This window comes from Terrapene carolina, unplaced genomic scaffold (assembly GCF_002925995.2).
Source record: "Terrapene carolina triunguis isolate 2854851 unplaced genomic scaffold, T_m_triunguis-2.0 Scaffold235, whole genome shotgun sequence".
Classification (NCBI taxonomy): Eukaryota; Metazoa; Chordata; order Testudines; family Emydidae; genus Terrapene; species Terrapene triunguis.
In genome coordinates this window covers 495,377-511,285 of record NW_020664586.1, presented here as the reverse complement: position 1 = coordinate 511,285, position 15,909 = coordinate 495,377, and the positions used below count along the sequence as shown (strand labels likewise).

The window sequence follows — 15,909 nt, the reverse complement described above, 5'->3', positions numbered from 1 at the left end:
CAAAAGTGGCTGGTCAGACCCATTGGATTGAATTGCAAATGGAAAAGGATTTCTGTTAGTCTAGCTGCTAATCATTTACAGTCTTTGCTCTGCTTGCTGCCGTCTCTAGGACTTTTCTGTGGTGCATGTCATGTCTGCTCTTGTCACATATGAAGGGAATTGTCACCCACCGGCCTGGTAAGGTACTAGGTATTCTCCTTACCATACAGATGGAGAGCTGAGGTCAAAGGTCACACACTGAGTCTGGTCAAACCCTGAGTTGAGAACACCTCCTGAGTTCCAGTCCAGTGCTTTATCCACAAAGCCTTCCTTCTGGTCTGGTGACTAGGCTGAGCCTGTCTGTCCTGACCCTAAATCCCACTGCAGATGAGAGGGGGAGGAGCTGAGAAGGTTGGAGAAGGCAGAAGCCATGCTTACACCACCTAATATAGTCAGAGAGTAATGACTGATCTCGGTGCTTTTTCATTCAGCTATCCTAAAGCAGAGACCCCGTGCTCGGTAGCCAGCTCCAGCATTCCAACCCTCTCTTTTCAACTGCTCTCAAACCTCATGTGCATTCCTACAGTCTGGTTCCATGACAAGGCCATCTTGTCCAGCTTTATGTTCTGACAGATTATGAAATATGTGTGAGCTTTACAGAATTGCAGAGGTATGAAAATGGCCTTCTTGGAGAGAGCTTAATCACAGCACTGCATTAGGCTGCAGTAAACCCAGCAGGCTCGAGGGAACCTGAGTATCCCCCTGTGCATGGGGACACCTTGCAGTGGTGAGAGGAAGCTGCTTGTAGCATTAGAAACTGCAGGCTGGAGCAGTGGGAGCTGTGACTTAATTCTTGCATCACTCTGCTGCCTCCCAGTTCTCATTGAGCTCCAGTGTAGGCCCCCTTCACTGGGCAAACCTTTAGCTTTGCTAAGGTGTTAAAGTGCTGCTTGGGGAGGGGATCCACTATGAATTGTAGCTGGGGCCCTGTGTGGTTCTCAGTTCTTCAACAATAGAATCCACCACTCGCTGCAGAGTCATGTTTCAGCATCTGTGTTGGTGTCTTCAAAGCTACATTTCTTGTCCTTCCAGAGGTGAATAACTCCTTCATGCTGCCAGTGTAAAGCCAGCATGTGTGCAAGGCTATGTACCAGCATAGGAAGGGATGGTGTGCTCAGCTACCCAGAGAGCTTGCAGTGTAACTATGGGATTTAATCCACTTAATATCAAAATAAATAATGAGAGGGAAATGGCACCAAAGTAGCCACTTCCTTATCGGTCATTGCAAACTGCCACTTTGCTGCAGAACCCCAGGGCTTGCTATATAGTCAGAGGGAACTGGGAAGCCCTGCTGTGGTGGCAGTGGCCTTGCAAACAGTGCGTCACAGTATGTCAGACCTGCTCTTTGTTGTGAATGGAGGGAAGTGGCCATAACACAGACACAACTTGAGTGGACGCTGGAAGCATACAACTGCCACCTGGCAGGTGCAGTTGGTGTCCCGTAAGTGGGAGCCCAGTACCTGGGCTTCGGAGCAGGCAGGAATGGGCACAGAAGTAGATACTGTGGCTTTGCACATGTGGTTTTTCTTTATATGTGGGGGGAGGGGGAAGCACCTTGGCATCTCTCCAGACTGTCAACTGTGCTGATGACAAACGGCTTGCAGTGAAAGCAGAGTCTCAGAACTTCTCACTAAATGAACAAAATGGCTAAGAGAGCTTGGGGAAATAGTTTTATTTATGTCTCTCCCCTCCTGTGCCCCACATAGAGATGTGTGTATGGTCAGGGTTATCTGAGAGCTGCAGGGCAGGTGTGTGCTGGGAAGATGGGGGTGGAACACTGGTAGGAATCACATTGAAAATACGCTGGAGGGATTAGGTGCACTTACCTTTAACTTGATCTTCCTTCTCAGCACATGACAGTTCCATCTTCAGTTACATTAACTTTCCACTCCTAAATTAGACAACAGGATTTCAAGGAAAGACTCAGGTTAGTGATCCACTAACCATGGCCCCAAGTCAGTCAACAAATAACAAAATAACGTCCAATATTAACTTACAGGAAAACAACAAATGAAATGTTCCGAATTCTTGGGTGCAGGGGGCCAGGCTGGAGCACACCTTTGTTTCTGTTCTAGGAAAGTCAAACTCCTGAATAGTAGTCTCGTTTTGAATAGGATTGACTCCTATCAAATGGTTTGAACCTTTTGTACAAACTAGTGATTGTCAAGTACAGGTTAACAGTGATCAGTCATTCCACCCGGTTTTATTCTCCAGTGCCATGTGCCTCTGCACCTCAGAGGTAAGTGCTGCTGTGCTGATCTGGTGGCCCTCATTTTGTTCTGGTGTAAATGGCCACACAAGGAGTATGGGGAGGCAGTGGAGAGTCAGGCCTCTGGTCCTCTCGGGAGGATGGAAAGCCAAGGGCAGAACCCTTTCACTGGAAATAGCAGCATGGCTTTAATGATTCATTTCTGCTGTTATCAAGAGCTAAATGTGAAAAGGGCAACTGGCATGTTAATCGCCCCAGTGACAGGAGATCCTTGTGAGCCTCAGATGAGGGCCTGAGGCTAAGTGGATATGCCATCATTTCCTTCTGGGCATCTTAGGTTTGTAGAAGACTCCAGAAAGAAGATGAATTGTGACAAAGCCAGAAAACTTACTAGCTTAATCAGTACTATTGTGAGGAAGATCTTTATCTTAGACTCTGGTATCTGAATTTGTGGCTCTAGTAGGTATATGTAGCTCAGATAGTGCTGGGATAATAAAATATTTCAGCTTCATAGTTCTTGTGACTTAGGGTATGTCTACACGGCAACTAGACACTTTTGGCTGACCCGTGCCAGCCAACTCAGGCTCGCTGGTCTTGGCTGCAGGGCTGTGTCATTGCTGTGTAGACTTTCAGGCTCTGGGGCTCTGCAAGGTGGAAGGGTCCCAGAGATCAAGTGGAGTGCCCCAGAGGTCGGTCCTGGGGCCGGTTTTGTTCAACATCTTTATTAATGATCTGGAGGATGGGATTAATTGCACCCTCAGCAAGTTCGCAGATGACACTAAACTGGGAGGAGAAGTAGATACGCTGGAGGGTAGGGATAGGGTCCAGAGTGACCTAGACAAATTGGAGGATTGGGCCAAAAGAAATCTGATGAGGTTCAACAAGGATAAGTGCCGAGTCCTGCACATAGGAAGAAAGAATCCCATGCACCGCTATAGGCTGGGGAGCGACTGGCTAAGCAGCAGTTCTGCAGAAAAGGACCTGGGGATTACAGTGGATGAGAAGCTGGATATGAGTCAACAGTGTGCCCTGGTTGCCAAGAAGGCCAACAGCATATTGGTCTGTATTAGTAGGAGCATTACCAGCAGATCGAAAGAAGTGATTATTCCCCTCTAGTCGACACTGGTGAGGCCATACCTGGGCATCCAGTTTTGGTCCCCCCACTACAGAAGGGATGTGGATAAATTGGAGAGAGTCCAGCGGAGGGCAACGAAAATGATTAGGGGGCTGGGGCACATGACTTACGAGGAGAGGCTGAGGGAACTGGGGTTATTTAGTCTGCAGAAGAGAAGAGTGAGGGGGGATAGCAGCCTTCAGCTACCTGAAGGGGGGTTCCAAAGAGGATGGAACTCGGCTGTTCTCAGTGGTGGCAGATGACAGAACAAGGAGCAATGGTCTCAAGTTGCAGTGGGAGAGGTCTAGGTTGGATATTAGGAAACACTATTTCACTAGGAGGGTGGTGAAACACTGAAATGGGTTACCTAGGGAGGTGGTGGAATCTCCATCCTTAGAGGTTTTTAAGGCCCGGCTTGACAAAGCCTTGGCTGGGATGATTTAGTTGGTGTTGGTCCTGCTTTGAGCAGGGGGTTGGACTAGATGACCTCCTGAGGTCTCTTCCAACCCTAATATTCTGTGATTCTATGATCAGGCTCCAGCCTGGGCCCAGAAGTTTACACAGCAAGGGAATAGCCCAAGACCCGTGAGCCCGAGTTGACTGTCAGGGGCCAGCTCTAGATGTCTTTCTGTGTAACCCCACCCTGGAATTGCACTTGTGCCTTAGCAGAAAATAACATACTTATCCCATATAGTGGTGCCTACTGGTCTTTAGGAGCTTACATCATGGAGACAAGAGCCCTTTGATGAAGTATTTTTAAATACCCACTTGCTTTGCTCCTCTATTCAGGCCATTCAGTGTTTTTGGGGCAATGCATGCAATAAAAATCAATCTTGGTATTCTGGCTAGAATTTACCTTTTACATCTCTTGTGCTTGCAAGATCAGTTGTTGAAAGCCTGTAATGTCAACATTAATTGTGATCAAACTGGTCTATTTACTAATTTCTAAAAGGCAACAGTACCTTACCATACCTCTCCTTCTCTTCCATAGATATCTGAAGCGGGGAGAGACTCCTTGCCTTCTTGGCTGCATTGGGAACCGAAGAGTAGCACCTTGGAAGGTCTTCCCCTGGATACTGACAAGGGTGTGCATTACATCTCAGTGAATGCAGGGCAGCTGGAGCCCAATGGAAGTTATGTGTCCCAGACCACCAATGTCTTTTCCATTGAGGTTCACCCTGAAGACCATAATGAACCTCAGTCAGTACGAGTGGCTTCCCAAGACCAGAATGAGGCAGCACCATTCATGTGTGGCACAGAGGAACCAGTCACAATCCTGACTGTAATTTTGGATGCTGACTTAACAAAAATGACACCAAAGCAAAGGGTTGAACTTTTAAACCGAATGAAACGTTTTTCAGAGGTGGAACTTCATAACATGAAGGTGGTTCCTGTTGTAAATAATAGACTCTTTGACATGTCAGCCTTCATGGCTGGGCCAGGAAATGCAAAGAAGGTGGTGGAAAATGGGGCCTTACTCTCATGGAAATTGGGATGTTCTTTGAGCCAAAATAGTGTTCCCAACATCAGCAACGTTGAAGCTCCTGCTAAAGAAGGTGCCATGTCTGCCCATCTTGGCTACCCTGTTGTTGGCTGGCACATTGCTAACAAGAAACCTCATCTTCCTAAGAGGATAAGGCGGCAGATCAATGCCACCCCTACACCTGTCACTGCCATCGGGCCACCTACAACTGCTATCCAGGAACCACCAACCAGAATTGTTCCCACCCCCACGTCCCCAGCCATTACACCGCCCACAGAAACAACAGCTCCTCCAGTAAGAGAGCCTATACCGTTACCTAGGAAACCTACAGTTACTATTAGAACAAGAGGAGCCATTGTTCAGACACCAACTCTAGGACCAATTCAGCCAACCAGAGTAGTAGAAGCCACCAGTACTATCCCTGGGCAGATTCGCCCAACGATGACTGGATATGTAGAGCCTACTGCTGTGGTTACACCACCCACAACCACTACTAAGAAACCAAGAGTCACCACGCTGAAACTAGGCACACCATCAACAACAGATTCCTCTACAGCTACAACTCGAAGGCCTACCAGAAGACCCAAAACTCCTCGACCTACCAAGCCTCCTGGCACGACCAGATCACCAGTCACTAAGTTGGAAACCCCCTCTCCACCAACCCGCATACGCACTACTATTAGTGGTCCTTCCCGTGTGTGGGAGCCAAATGAGCCGCCAAGGCTGACAAACCACATTGACAAGGTGGATGCATGGGAAGGCACTTACTTTGAGGTTAAAATAGCTTCTGATACATTCTATGATAAAGAAGACACCACCACGGATAAACTGCAATTGACTCTAAAGCTGAAAGAACAGAAAATGGTGGAAGAAAACTCCTGGGTCCAGTTCAATAGCACTAGTCAATTAATGTATGGAATGCCTGATCACAGCCACATAGGGAAGCATGAGTATTTCATGTATGCCACGGACAAAGGTGGTCTCTCTGCCGTGGATGCTTTTGAAATACATGTTCACAAACGGCCACATGGGGACAAGTCTCCAGTTAAATTCAAAGCCAAATTCCATGGAGACCACAATGCAGTGGCCAGTGACATCAGTAAAAAGATTCAGTTGGTAAAGAAGCTGGCTTTTGCATTTGGCGACCGGAACAGCAGCACAATTACCTTACAAAACATCACCAAGGGCTCCATTGTAGTGGAGTGGACAAACAACACTCTGCCTCTGGACCCATGCCCGAAAGAACAGATCAGAGCCTTGAGCAAAAGAATCTCTGATGACTCTGGTGGTCCTAGCCCAGCCTTCTCCAATGCCTTAGAGCCCGAGTTCAGGCCCATAAATATTTCTGTGGTTGGCTCCGGCAGCTGCAGGCACATTCAATTTATTCCAGTGGCTAGAGATGGCAGGATTATCTCTGAAGCCACCCCAACATTGTTGGCAGGTAAAGACCCCGAGAAGAGCAGCGAGGATGACGTGTACCTGCACACTGTGATCCCTGCTGTGGTGGTTGCTGCTATCCTGCTGATCGCTGGCATCATCGCCATGATCTGTTATCGAAAGAAGAGAAAAGGCAAACTCACCATTGAAGATCAGGCCACCTTCATCAAGAAGGGAGTGCCGATCATATTCGCAGACGAGCTGGATGACTCCAAGCCTCCCCCTTCCTCCAGCATGCCCCTGATCCTTCAGGAGGAGAAAGCCCCTCTTCCCCCTCCAGAGTACCCAAACCAGAACATGCCAGAGACCACCCCCTTGAACCAAGACACTATCGGGGAATATACTCCATTGCGGGATGAAGACCCCAATGCGCCTCCATACCAGCCTCCCCCACCTTTCACAGCACCCATGGAGGGTAAAGGCTCCCGCCCGAAGAACATGACCCCCTACAGGTCTCCACCTCCATACGTTCCCCCTTAATGAACAAAAGATTCATTGCGGAGTAGGGGCCTCTAGTCCCGTGCCAGGGTTGTCTGTAGGGACTGATGGCCTGCAAATCCATTGCCAACCAGAAACACCACTTAGAATCCCAAACTGCAGCCAGCCCCTCTCCGGAAACGTTCGCTCACCAGAGTGCTGGGGAGACTTTGGGACACTGATTTTATTTTTGCCTAACAGCTTTTATTTTATTTTATTCATAGAAAATTCTTCTTGGCTCAAACGTATTTCTAACGGCAGGCTTCTCGACGCGTCCGCGGACTGGTGAAAAGGGAGAGGGATGGCTGGACGTACAGGCAGCACTGGGGGTGGCACTCTGAGGCTCTGCTGTTTGCCTTTAACACTAACTGTACTGTTTTTTCTATTCACATGTGTCTAGCAACAGGACGTAACATGAAAGGTAGCCTACAAATAATGACATTCAAGGGACTTTCTGAAGTCAAGGCTGAGTTTTTACATTTAATCTGCTGTCTACCTGAAGTTGTCTGTGTAGTTTTTGGGACGGGGGAGGGGAAATACCTTGCTAAAAATCAGCTCCAGAGGTGTTTCAAACCCAGTTAGAGGACACCTAGCCAGTGTTTTTATCAGAGGAATCCTATTTTTTCACATATTGTAAAATTGTCGTCAGCCTGGGTGTGGGCATCCTTTGCCAAGCAGCCAGGAAACACCCTGCCCCTACATAAGCCGTTGCTGGCCTGCCAAGATCGCCCTGCGCGTCCCCATGCTGCTGGAGAACAGAACTCGGAGGTGCCTCAGAACAGCCTGGAAAACAGCCATTGGGTAACAGAGAATGGGGCTCAGTCAGGCTCAGAGGGGCAGCATCTCCACGGTGGGCCGAATGGCTGTGGTGTGGGCAGGCCAGCGGTGGGGGGCTCTGCCAGGATCGGGAGAAGGTTTTATACTGCCCCAATTCTCCATATAAGTAGCGAGCGCTGGGGTTTGACACACTTTGAAGTATTTTGGCGAAGATGCAATATTTTTATGTAGTATGTTGCTATCTCCTCACTTCTCCTTGAGCGTAGTATTGGCACAGCTTCTCATACATCCCCCTCTTGCTGTCCCAACCCACTTGTGCTGTGCTACCCTCACGCTCACACGCACATTACACTGGCAGTTGGGACCTCCGAAGTGCCAGAAATGGCTCAGAGTAAAACTCTCAAATCTAATTTTTTACTAAATTTTTGATACAGCCTCAGATTGTTTTATTAAAAAATCATTAAAAATGGTAACGCTGACAGCAGTTTGTATGAGCTTAGCTTCTTAGTATCCGCTCCATTGGACTGACTGCGTTGCTCACTTTGAGTTCTGTCTCTTAGTCATTGTTAAATATTAGAGCCATGTCTAGGTTTCTTGCCTTTTTAAAATGAACTTTCATCTTCTCTCCTGTGAGGTTGGGGTTGCCCTGTAGGCTGCTCCTGTGCTTTTTTCCTTTGAACTAAATCATTTTAAGCATGGATTTTTCTGGACCGTTTGAGAACTATTTTTGGTACATTTAGAGGGAGGAAAAACCCTTTGCAATAATGTGGCCCTGCCCTGGCCAGGGCTGGCTGGGCAGGTTCTGGCTGACTTTGCACACCAAGCAGACACTTTAAGCCATATTGACTGTTTTGCAAAGTATGTTTGTGTGCTGACGTGGCCAAGTTACACAGCAGTAGGTGACTGGAGAAAATGACCTTCACCTCTTAATTGCTAGGGTGGCATTTCCCATCAACCCTTTTCTCGACTTCAAGGGAGTTTGCCTGTCAAAAGCAAACACTAGCCTAATCTTGTTAGGGCCTTAGCTCAGCAGTGTCTGCTTCTGCACCTGCAGGGGGGTGGGAGGAGTGAGGTTGGGGTGGCTGCAAAGTGCACCTCAGGCAGAATTTTATTGGTGCTGGCTTTACCCCACACACCAACTGTGACTCCCACTCCCACCCTGCAGGAGTGCTGGAGCTGAGCAAGCTTCCTAGGAGAGCACTGGCCCATCTTGTCCTGTCTGGCGATGGGGGGAGTGGGAGTGTCGTCACCCAGACGCTCTGTTGGCTTTGTGCTGCACCTAGAGCTGTGTCTGGAAGCCCATTGCAGCTGGGAGTAGATTGTGAGGGCTGAGCTGGCAGCGGTGCCTTTCGGGTGCCTCTCCAGCAAGCCTGAAGTTATCCCCACACACGCAAGTTGGAACAGGCTCCCAAACAGTGCCGTTGTCCCTAGCAACCACAGCCACTCCATACTGGCCATGCACAGGCGCACATGCGTTAGGCCTGGGCCTACCCATCACCATAGAAATTGGAGGCGAAGGGGCAGTGAACAGAATAATAATAATGGCCTTCTCAGCGGCCGCCTTCCCTTTAGCACCAGTGCTGTTTGTTTATGCCACTAGACACTGTAATGGTGAGAGAGACTTGTATTAAAAAGTGTTCACCAATCACTGCTGTGTTTTTATTCCTTGTATGATTATTTTAAAGATGTTTTCTGCATTCTGTAAAGAATCCTATCAACTAAATAAACCTATGTACTTTACTACACCGGAGTGGGCTCACACACTCTTCCTCCGCTGCTGGCCGCAACCGTGCAGCGTCACCCACCCAGCAGGCTTCTGGGGGCAGAGAGCTGCAGAGCAACTGCTGTGGTGGAGCTCCAGCAAGGCTTGGCGGCAGCTCTCTGAGGGTATTCTGGGATGTGGGGGCTTTTACTAAGAGCTGCTGGCTTGCCCTCAGTTGTGCCTGGCGCTGCAAGGCGGGGTGTGTAACTGTCTGTTTAGATGAGAGCTTCTCCCATTTGTGTGCTCTCTAGGTCAGAGTGAAGCAGACAGAGAATACAGGTGCTTGAGTTCCTGCAGGGAATCCCAGTCTGCCACCATCATATTACTGAGAGGTGCTGGGTACACATCAGACCCGCCCTGCCCTTAGGGCCACGGGTGTGACTCCCACTCATCCACCTGTGCAAGTCCATGGAGACTTGAGCCCTTAGCCCTTTATCTCCAGAGCAGAGCATGGGCAGCAGTGATGGCAATTCACCCCCATGCTGCACTGGGCCTTAACCCTGGCCTGAAGGGCCCACTAGATGAAGACAGGAATCCCAGCCAGGGTTTGAACGAGATTTTAACCAGTTCCAGTGAAGCCCAGGTTTGAACACAGTCCAGCAGGGCTCTGCTCACGCAGCGGCTGTTGTCACTAACCCAGCCGCTCGCAGAAAGTCAGTGGTTCGCTCTCCACAGGGGATTGTACATTTGCTTTCCCTGTGTGCTCACAGCACAAACCTTGCTCATCCTATCAAAAACAAGACTGTGTGTGACTAATCACAGCAAAGCAGCTGAGATTTCAAATGCTTGGTCACAGACAAAATGAAATTTTGAGAAAATGGGGATGTTTGTGCATCAATCGCCTGTTTGCAGGGACCCACTCGGCTCTAATTCAAGCTGCATCTCAGGCCCATAGCACTGGCCGGTCCATGTGTTCACTGTGCCCTGGCGAGGCAGTGAAGGCCTAGCACACGATCAGTTCTGTCCCTGCCCTAGACTCAGACAAGTGAGGTGAAGCAAAAGGCTCCATACATCCCATTATTTTTCTTATCCCACCACCTTGTGTACTCTGAACATGGCTTCCATCCACTGCTTGGGTCATGGTACCAGCTCTCCTGAACTACAGGGAAGCATAGACCCAAAACTTCACTGGCACCAGAGCACTAGTGAAAGGCAAGATTGGGGGTAGGGAGAAGCCGGATGTGAGGAAAGGAGAGCTGTTGCCATTAGAGCAGGCAGAGAGAATCGCTTCTGACTAGATAAGTTGTCAGGTTCCCAGGTTGAGGTTAATTAAAGCTGGAGAGACTGCGGCAGGGCCTAACTTCCCAACCTTGCAAGGACACTGCACAGATGTTTCTCTGGCTGCTGGGCAGCTGGCTGAGGACATGGGCTTTAGCCTGTGGTGTTCGTTCCCTGTGAGGACAATATGGACTCTGGAAAGATGGGTAGTTGACAACCCAGCACAGCTGGTGCCTACTGCATTGAGCCACAGCGAGCTTGAATCTTTCTGCTCCTCTCCTAGGTGTATGGACCTGTTCTCCCCAGAGGCTGGGCACTAGATTGGTCAGTGGGCTGTTAATCATGGTGCAGCCAGAGAAAGGGAAGGGAAACAGAGAAAATGGAAACTTAAAAAATAGCTTTTCAGCATCATCTGTTACAGGGGTGAGCGGGGTGCCCCAGGGCCTCTGTCTATGTGTGCACCCCACTTCCCTCACTTGTTAGAATATAGATATGCAGGGCTGCCTGTAAAGGCCTATACTTTAAGAACTTAGGTGTGTTTTTATCACTTAGCTAGTTATAGAGGTATAAAACAAAGAATCAAAATCACAGTCTGCCTGTGTATGGGCCTTCTCTCACTAGGATAGTCTGAGGCCTGGTTCTTAGGCTAAGGCCTTTGGCTAAGCAGTAGAGGCAGCTATAAGCTGGAAAGCGTACGGTCACATCCTCACATCCCAAACCAGTCACATTGAAATAAGGTGGTATTGGGCTGTTAAGAATACAATCCTGTCCTGATAGTGCCTATCACCACCAGATAAAGATGATTAAAGAAAACTTAGTTTGATAGCATCCTGGCTGGCAAGAAATCACTTCTCAATAGCTGTGGTTGCGAAACCCTCATTTCTGTATGTTTTATCTTTATGGCCCCGACTTTTCTATTGTTAATCTGTCTGATTCTCTAATTGTTTCTGTCTGCTGTATAATTAATTTTGCTAGGTGTAAGTTAATTAGGGTAGTGGAATATAATTGGTTAGAGAATTATGTTACAATATGTTAGGATTGGTTAAATAGATTTCAGTAAAATGATTGGTTAAGGTATAGCTGAGACTATTACTATATAAACTGGGGTCAAACAGGAAGTGAAAGGGGAAATATGAATCATGCTTGCTAAGGGGGTGGGAATGGGAATAGGGAACGGGGAACAGGGACACAGGAAAGCCTGTGCGGTGTCAGAGCTGGAAAGCGGGACACGGGGTAAATGCTCTGTGGCATCACAGCTGGGAAGGGAACACTGGGGAACAGACTCTATTGGTGTATAGAGATAAACCCGACTGGTGTGAAGGGCTTCGGAATATGTTTGCTTGGAAATTAACCCCAATAAACATCTCATTGTCTGCACTTCGGACTTCTGGTCTTTTGCTGCTTGCTGTCTGCGTGACAAGAACCAGGGAAGCGGGAGGGTTGAGGGAAAGCTCTCTAACATCTTGGTGCTGTGACTCGGATGCATCACGCTGGACAGGTAAGTAGCAGCCACGTAAGTCCCCCTCCCCAACTGTCTGTGCAGCTGCTTGGAGGGGGTTATGGCGGGCTCTCATGATGGTAGTTGCGAGTCCTTGCAAGCTGGGGTAATGGTCTTTTTGGATAAATGGATACGGAAGAATCAGGGTCCATTCCAGGTGCGGGGGGTCAACCTGGGATGAGATTAAGAAGGAAATGGGAGCAGTGTTAGGGGACCCAGAGGGATGGGGGCTGGCTGAGGAGCCCACCCTCCATGGTAAATGGGTAGTGGAAGGAGGTCTGTGCCCATAGGGACAGGATGCCTTCCAGGGAAAGGAGTCACTTAAGTCCACTTGTAAGAGGTTTGAAGTAAAGGCAGCATTATGGGAAGCTGCCAGTAATCTTTCAAGTTTGATGCTACTCCAGCAAAGGCTACTGGAGGATTGTGAATTAAAGTTAAGGGTGCTTCAAGATAATTTGGCAAACAGGGTTTGGAGTCAAAAGCAGAGTTAACAGACACCTTAAGAGACAGGAGCTGGGACTTGCTCCTAGGGGAGTGGAGAGAAAAGAAGTTTCAAAGTGAAAAACGGCAGGGTTTGTAGGAGCGGGTAACAACCCCCACTCTTCTCCCAGAGCCAAGATAAAAACCTGGGGGTAAGGGTTCCCAACTGTTTAAATTTGGGGAGCCCTACCCTTTGCTCAGAGCTAACTATATCCTTTTCTTCTTCTTTTTCTTCTTCTCAGTTTGTTTAATTTGGTTGGAAGTTGTGAAAATGTTAAAAGGTAACGGTTGTGAAGCAAATTACACAAGGGGGTCAGTGGCTACTACCACCACTATGTTTCTGTCCCCAGGAGCCTTTATAGCTATTCTGAGGGGAAATGGGCCCTTTCCCCACAGAAATGGTCTGTAAAGGACTGCTGCAGGCAGCAAGCCTCTGATTTATATTATTTGACTATGGGACGAGTTAATCAAAATCACTAAAGGAATGTAGGGGGTTTCCATTAAAACTTGACTGTCTCCAATTGTATAAGATGGAAATGTAATCTGGGTACAGTTGTGTAAAAATAATAAAAGCAGTGCATGGAGTGTTGGGCAAAAGAGAATTTTTGTGTGTAAATCTTTTTGTGTAATTATGTAAGGTTTTAAGGACCAAAACCAACACTCATGGTTTGTAAAATCCTATTTGTAGGTTTAAGATGAATTGGTTTGGTTTTTAAACAATGGCAAAAAATCCATTTGAATCTTTCATTCAAAGTTGCAAAACTGACAGACACTTTTTTTTGCCAAACACAGGTAACTCCAGTAACCCCTTACTGAATGAGGGAGGCAACCCCCCTTACTGAATGAGGGAGGCAACCTAGTGACAGAGGATGTGGAAAAAGCTAATGTACTCAATGCTTTTTTTGCCTCTGTCTTCACAAACAAGGTCAGCTCCCAGACTGCTGGACTGGGCAGCACAGTATGGGGAGGAGGTGACCAGCCCTCCGTGGAGAAAGAAGTGGTTCGGGACTATTTAGAAAAACTGGATGAGCACAAATCCATGGGGCCGGATGCGCTGCATCCGAGGGGGCTAAAGGAATTGGCAGATGTGATTGTGGAGCCATTGGCCATCATCTTTGAAAACTCATGGCAATCGGGGGAGGTCCCGGATGACTGGAAAAAGGCTAATGTAGTGCCCATCTTTAAAAAAGGGAAGGAGGATCCGGGGAACTACAGGCCAGTCAGCCTCACCTCAGTCCCTGGAAAAATCATGGAGCAGGTCCTCAAGGAATCAATTATGAAACACTTAGAGGAGAGGAAAGTGATCAGGAACAGTCAGCATGGATTCACCAAGGGGAAGTCGTGCCTGACTAACCTAATTGCCTTCTATGATGAGATAACTGGCTCTGTGGATGAGGGGAAAGCAGTGGATGTGTTATTCCTTGACTTTAGCAAAGCTTTTGATATGGTCTCCCACAGTATTCTTGCCGCCAAGTTAAAGAAGTATGGGCTGGATGAATGGACTGTAAGGTGGATAGAAAGCTGGCTAGATCGTCGGGCTCAACGGGTAGTGATCAATGGCTCCATGTCTAGTTGGCAGCCGGTTTCAAGCGGAGTGCCCCAAGGATCGGTCCTGGGGCCGGTTTTGTTTAATATCTTTATTAATGATCTGGAGGATGGTGTGGACTGTACTCTCACCAAGTTTGCAGATGACACTAAACTGGGAAGCGTGGTAGATACACTGGAGGGTAGGGATCGGATACAGAGGGATCTAGACAAATTAGAGGATTGGGCCAAAAAAAACCTGATGAGGTTCAACAAGGACAAGTGCAGAGTCCTGCACTTAGGACGGAAGAATCCTATGCACTGCTACAGACTAGGGACCAAATGGCTAGGTAGCAGTTCTGCAGAAAAGGACCTAGGGGTCACAGTGGACGAGAAGCTGGATATGAGTCAACAGTGTGCTCTTGTTGCCAAGAAGGCTAACAGCATTTTGGGCTGTATAAATAGGGGCATTGCCAGCAGATCGAGGAACGTGATCGTTCCCCTTTATTCGACATTGGTGAGGCCTCATCTGGAGTACTGTGTCCAGTTTTGGGCCCCACACTACAAGAAGGATGTGGAAAAATTGGAAAGAGTCCAGCGGAGGGCAACAAAAATGATTAGGGGTCTGGAGCACATGACTTATGAGGAGAGGCTGAGGGAACTGGGATTGTTTAGTCTCCAGAAGAGAAGAATGAGGGGGGATTTGATAGCTGCTTTCAACTAACTACCTGAAGGGGGGTTCCAAAGAGGATGGAACTCGGCTGTTCTCAGTGGTGGCAGATGACAGAACAAGGAGCAATGGTCTCAAGTTGCAGTGGGAGAGGTCTAGGTTGGATATTAGGAAACACTATTTCACTAGGAGGGTGGTGAAGCACTGGAATGCCTTACCTAGGGAGGTGGTGGAATCTCCTTCCTTGGAGGTTTTTAAGGCCCGGCTTGACAAAGCCCTGGCTGGGATGATTTAGTTGGGAATTGGTCCTGCTTTGAGCAGGGGGTTGGACTAGATGACCACCTGAGGTCCCTTCCAACCCTGATATTCTATGAATTCTATGAAACTAGTGTTGTTTGGCTTTGGTATTTAGCATTTAACCCTTAAGGTACCTCAATGCTTTATAAAGTTTAATATGTTTTTAAATAAAGACCAAAGTTGTGCCTGTGGTGGGAGGCGGCTGGAGTCAGGGGATGGGGGAGACATTCTGGATCTTTTTGTGTGTGCGCACAGGAAAAAGAGAAGGAAAAGGGGAGCAATGATGGGAACACTGAGCCTTGGGGTGGGTCTGGGGGATCAGACTATCGCTTTGGTGGGGATGCATGAGAACTCTGTGGGCACAGGGGAGGCAGTTACACCTTCTATGAAAGTTGATGTGGCTAATATAATGTAGAGTTGAACTGTGTAGGGGGTGTGCATTTTCCCAGAACATGTGCAGTGTATATTGTAGAAGGGATAAAAGAAATGCAAACAAAACATGCTACTTAATTAAAATCCTATTAGGTCTCCAAAAGGAGTCACAATAGGTTGTTTTCTTTTTCAGATGGCTATGTGTTTTAGAAGCAGGATTTAAAAGTGAAAAGTAATCAGAACTCTGGTGGAAGTTAATTGTGTTCCTTTTAAGACACAGTCTCTGAGCTGCTAGTAGCTTTGGATCCAAAAGTCTCTGTGTGGATGCAAATTACCTAGCTGACAGGGGAAGGAGAGAACTGTCCATAAATGGCAGCACAAAGGAGCTGCAAATAATAAATATACCTGGTCTGCCAACAAGTTAGAAGACTCAGATTATGGCCCTCCAGGAAAGGGAGGTGGAAAAACAAGTCAAGCCTGAAAATAAGAGGGGAAACTGAGGTACACCACCTCATGAATTTCATGAATGAACAGTGGGATAATTCACTAGCC

The 15,909-nt window shown here is 47.9% G+C and overlaps 1 protein-coding gene across 4 annotated transcripts in view; it reads left to right on the top strand.

Annotated features, from left to right (window-relative positions):
• Positions 1 to 9,279, top strand: part of DAG1 (dystroglycan 1) — a 146,674-nt gene extending 137,395 nt beyond the window's left edge. For all 4 annotated transcript variants that reach the window (XM_026657049.2, XM_026657050.2, XM_026657047.2 and 1 more), the window contains one exon: positions 4,354 to 9,279. In XM_026657049.2, the coding sequence (XP_026512834.1) occupies positions 4,354 to 6,762 (2,409 nt within the window). In that variant the 3' untranslated portion in view covers positions 6,763 to 9,279. The remainder of the gene's footprint in view (positions 1 to 4,353) is intronic.
• The last annotated feature ends 6,630 nt before the right edge of the window (positions 9,280 to 15,909 follow it).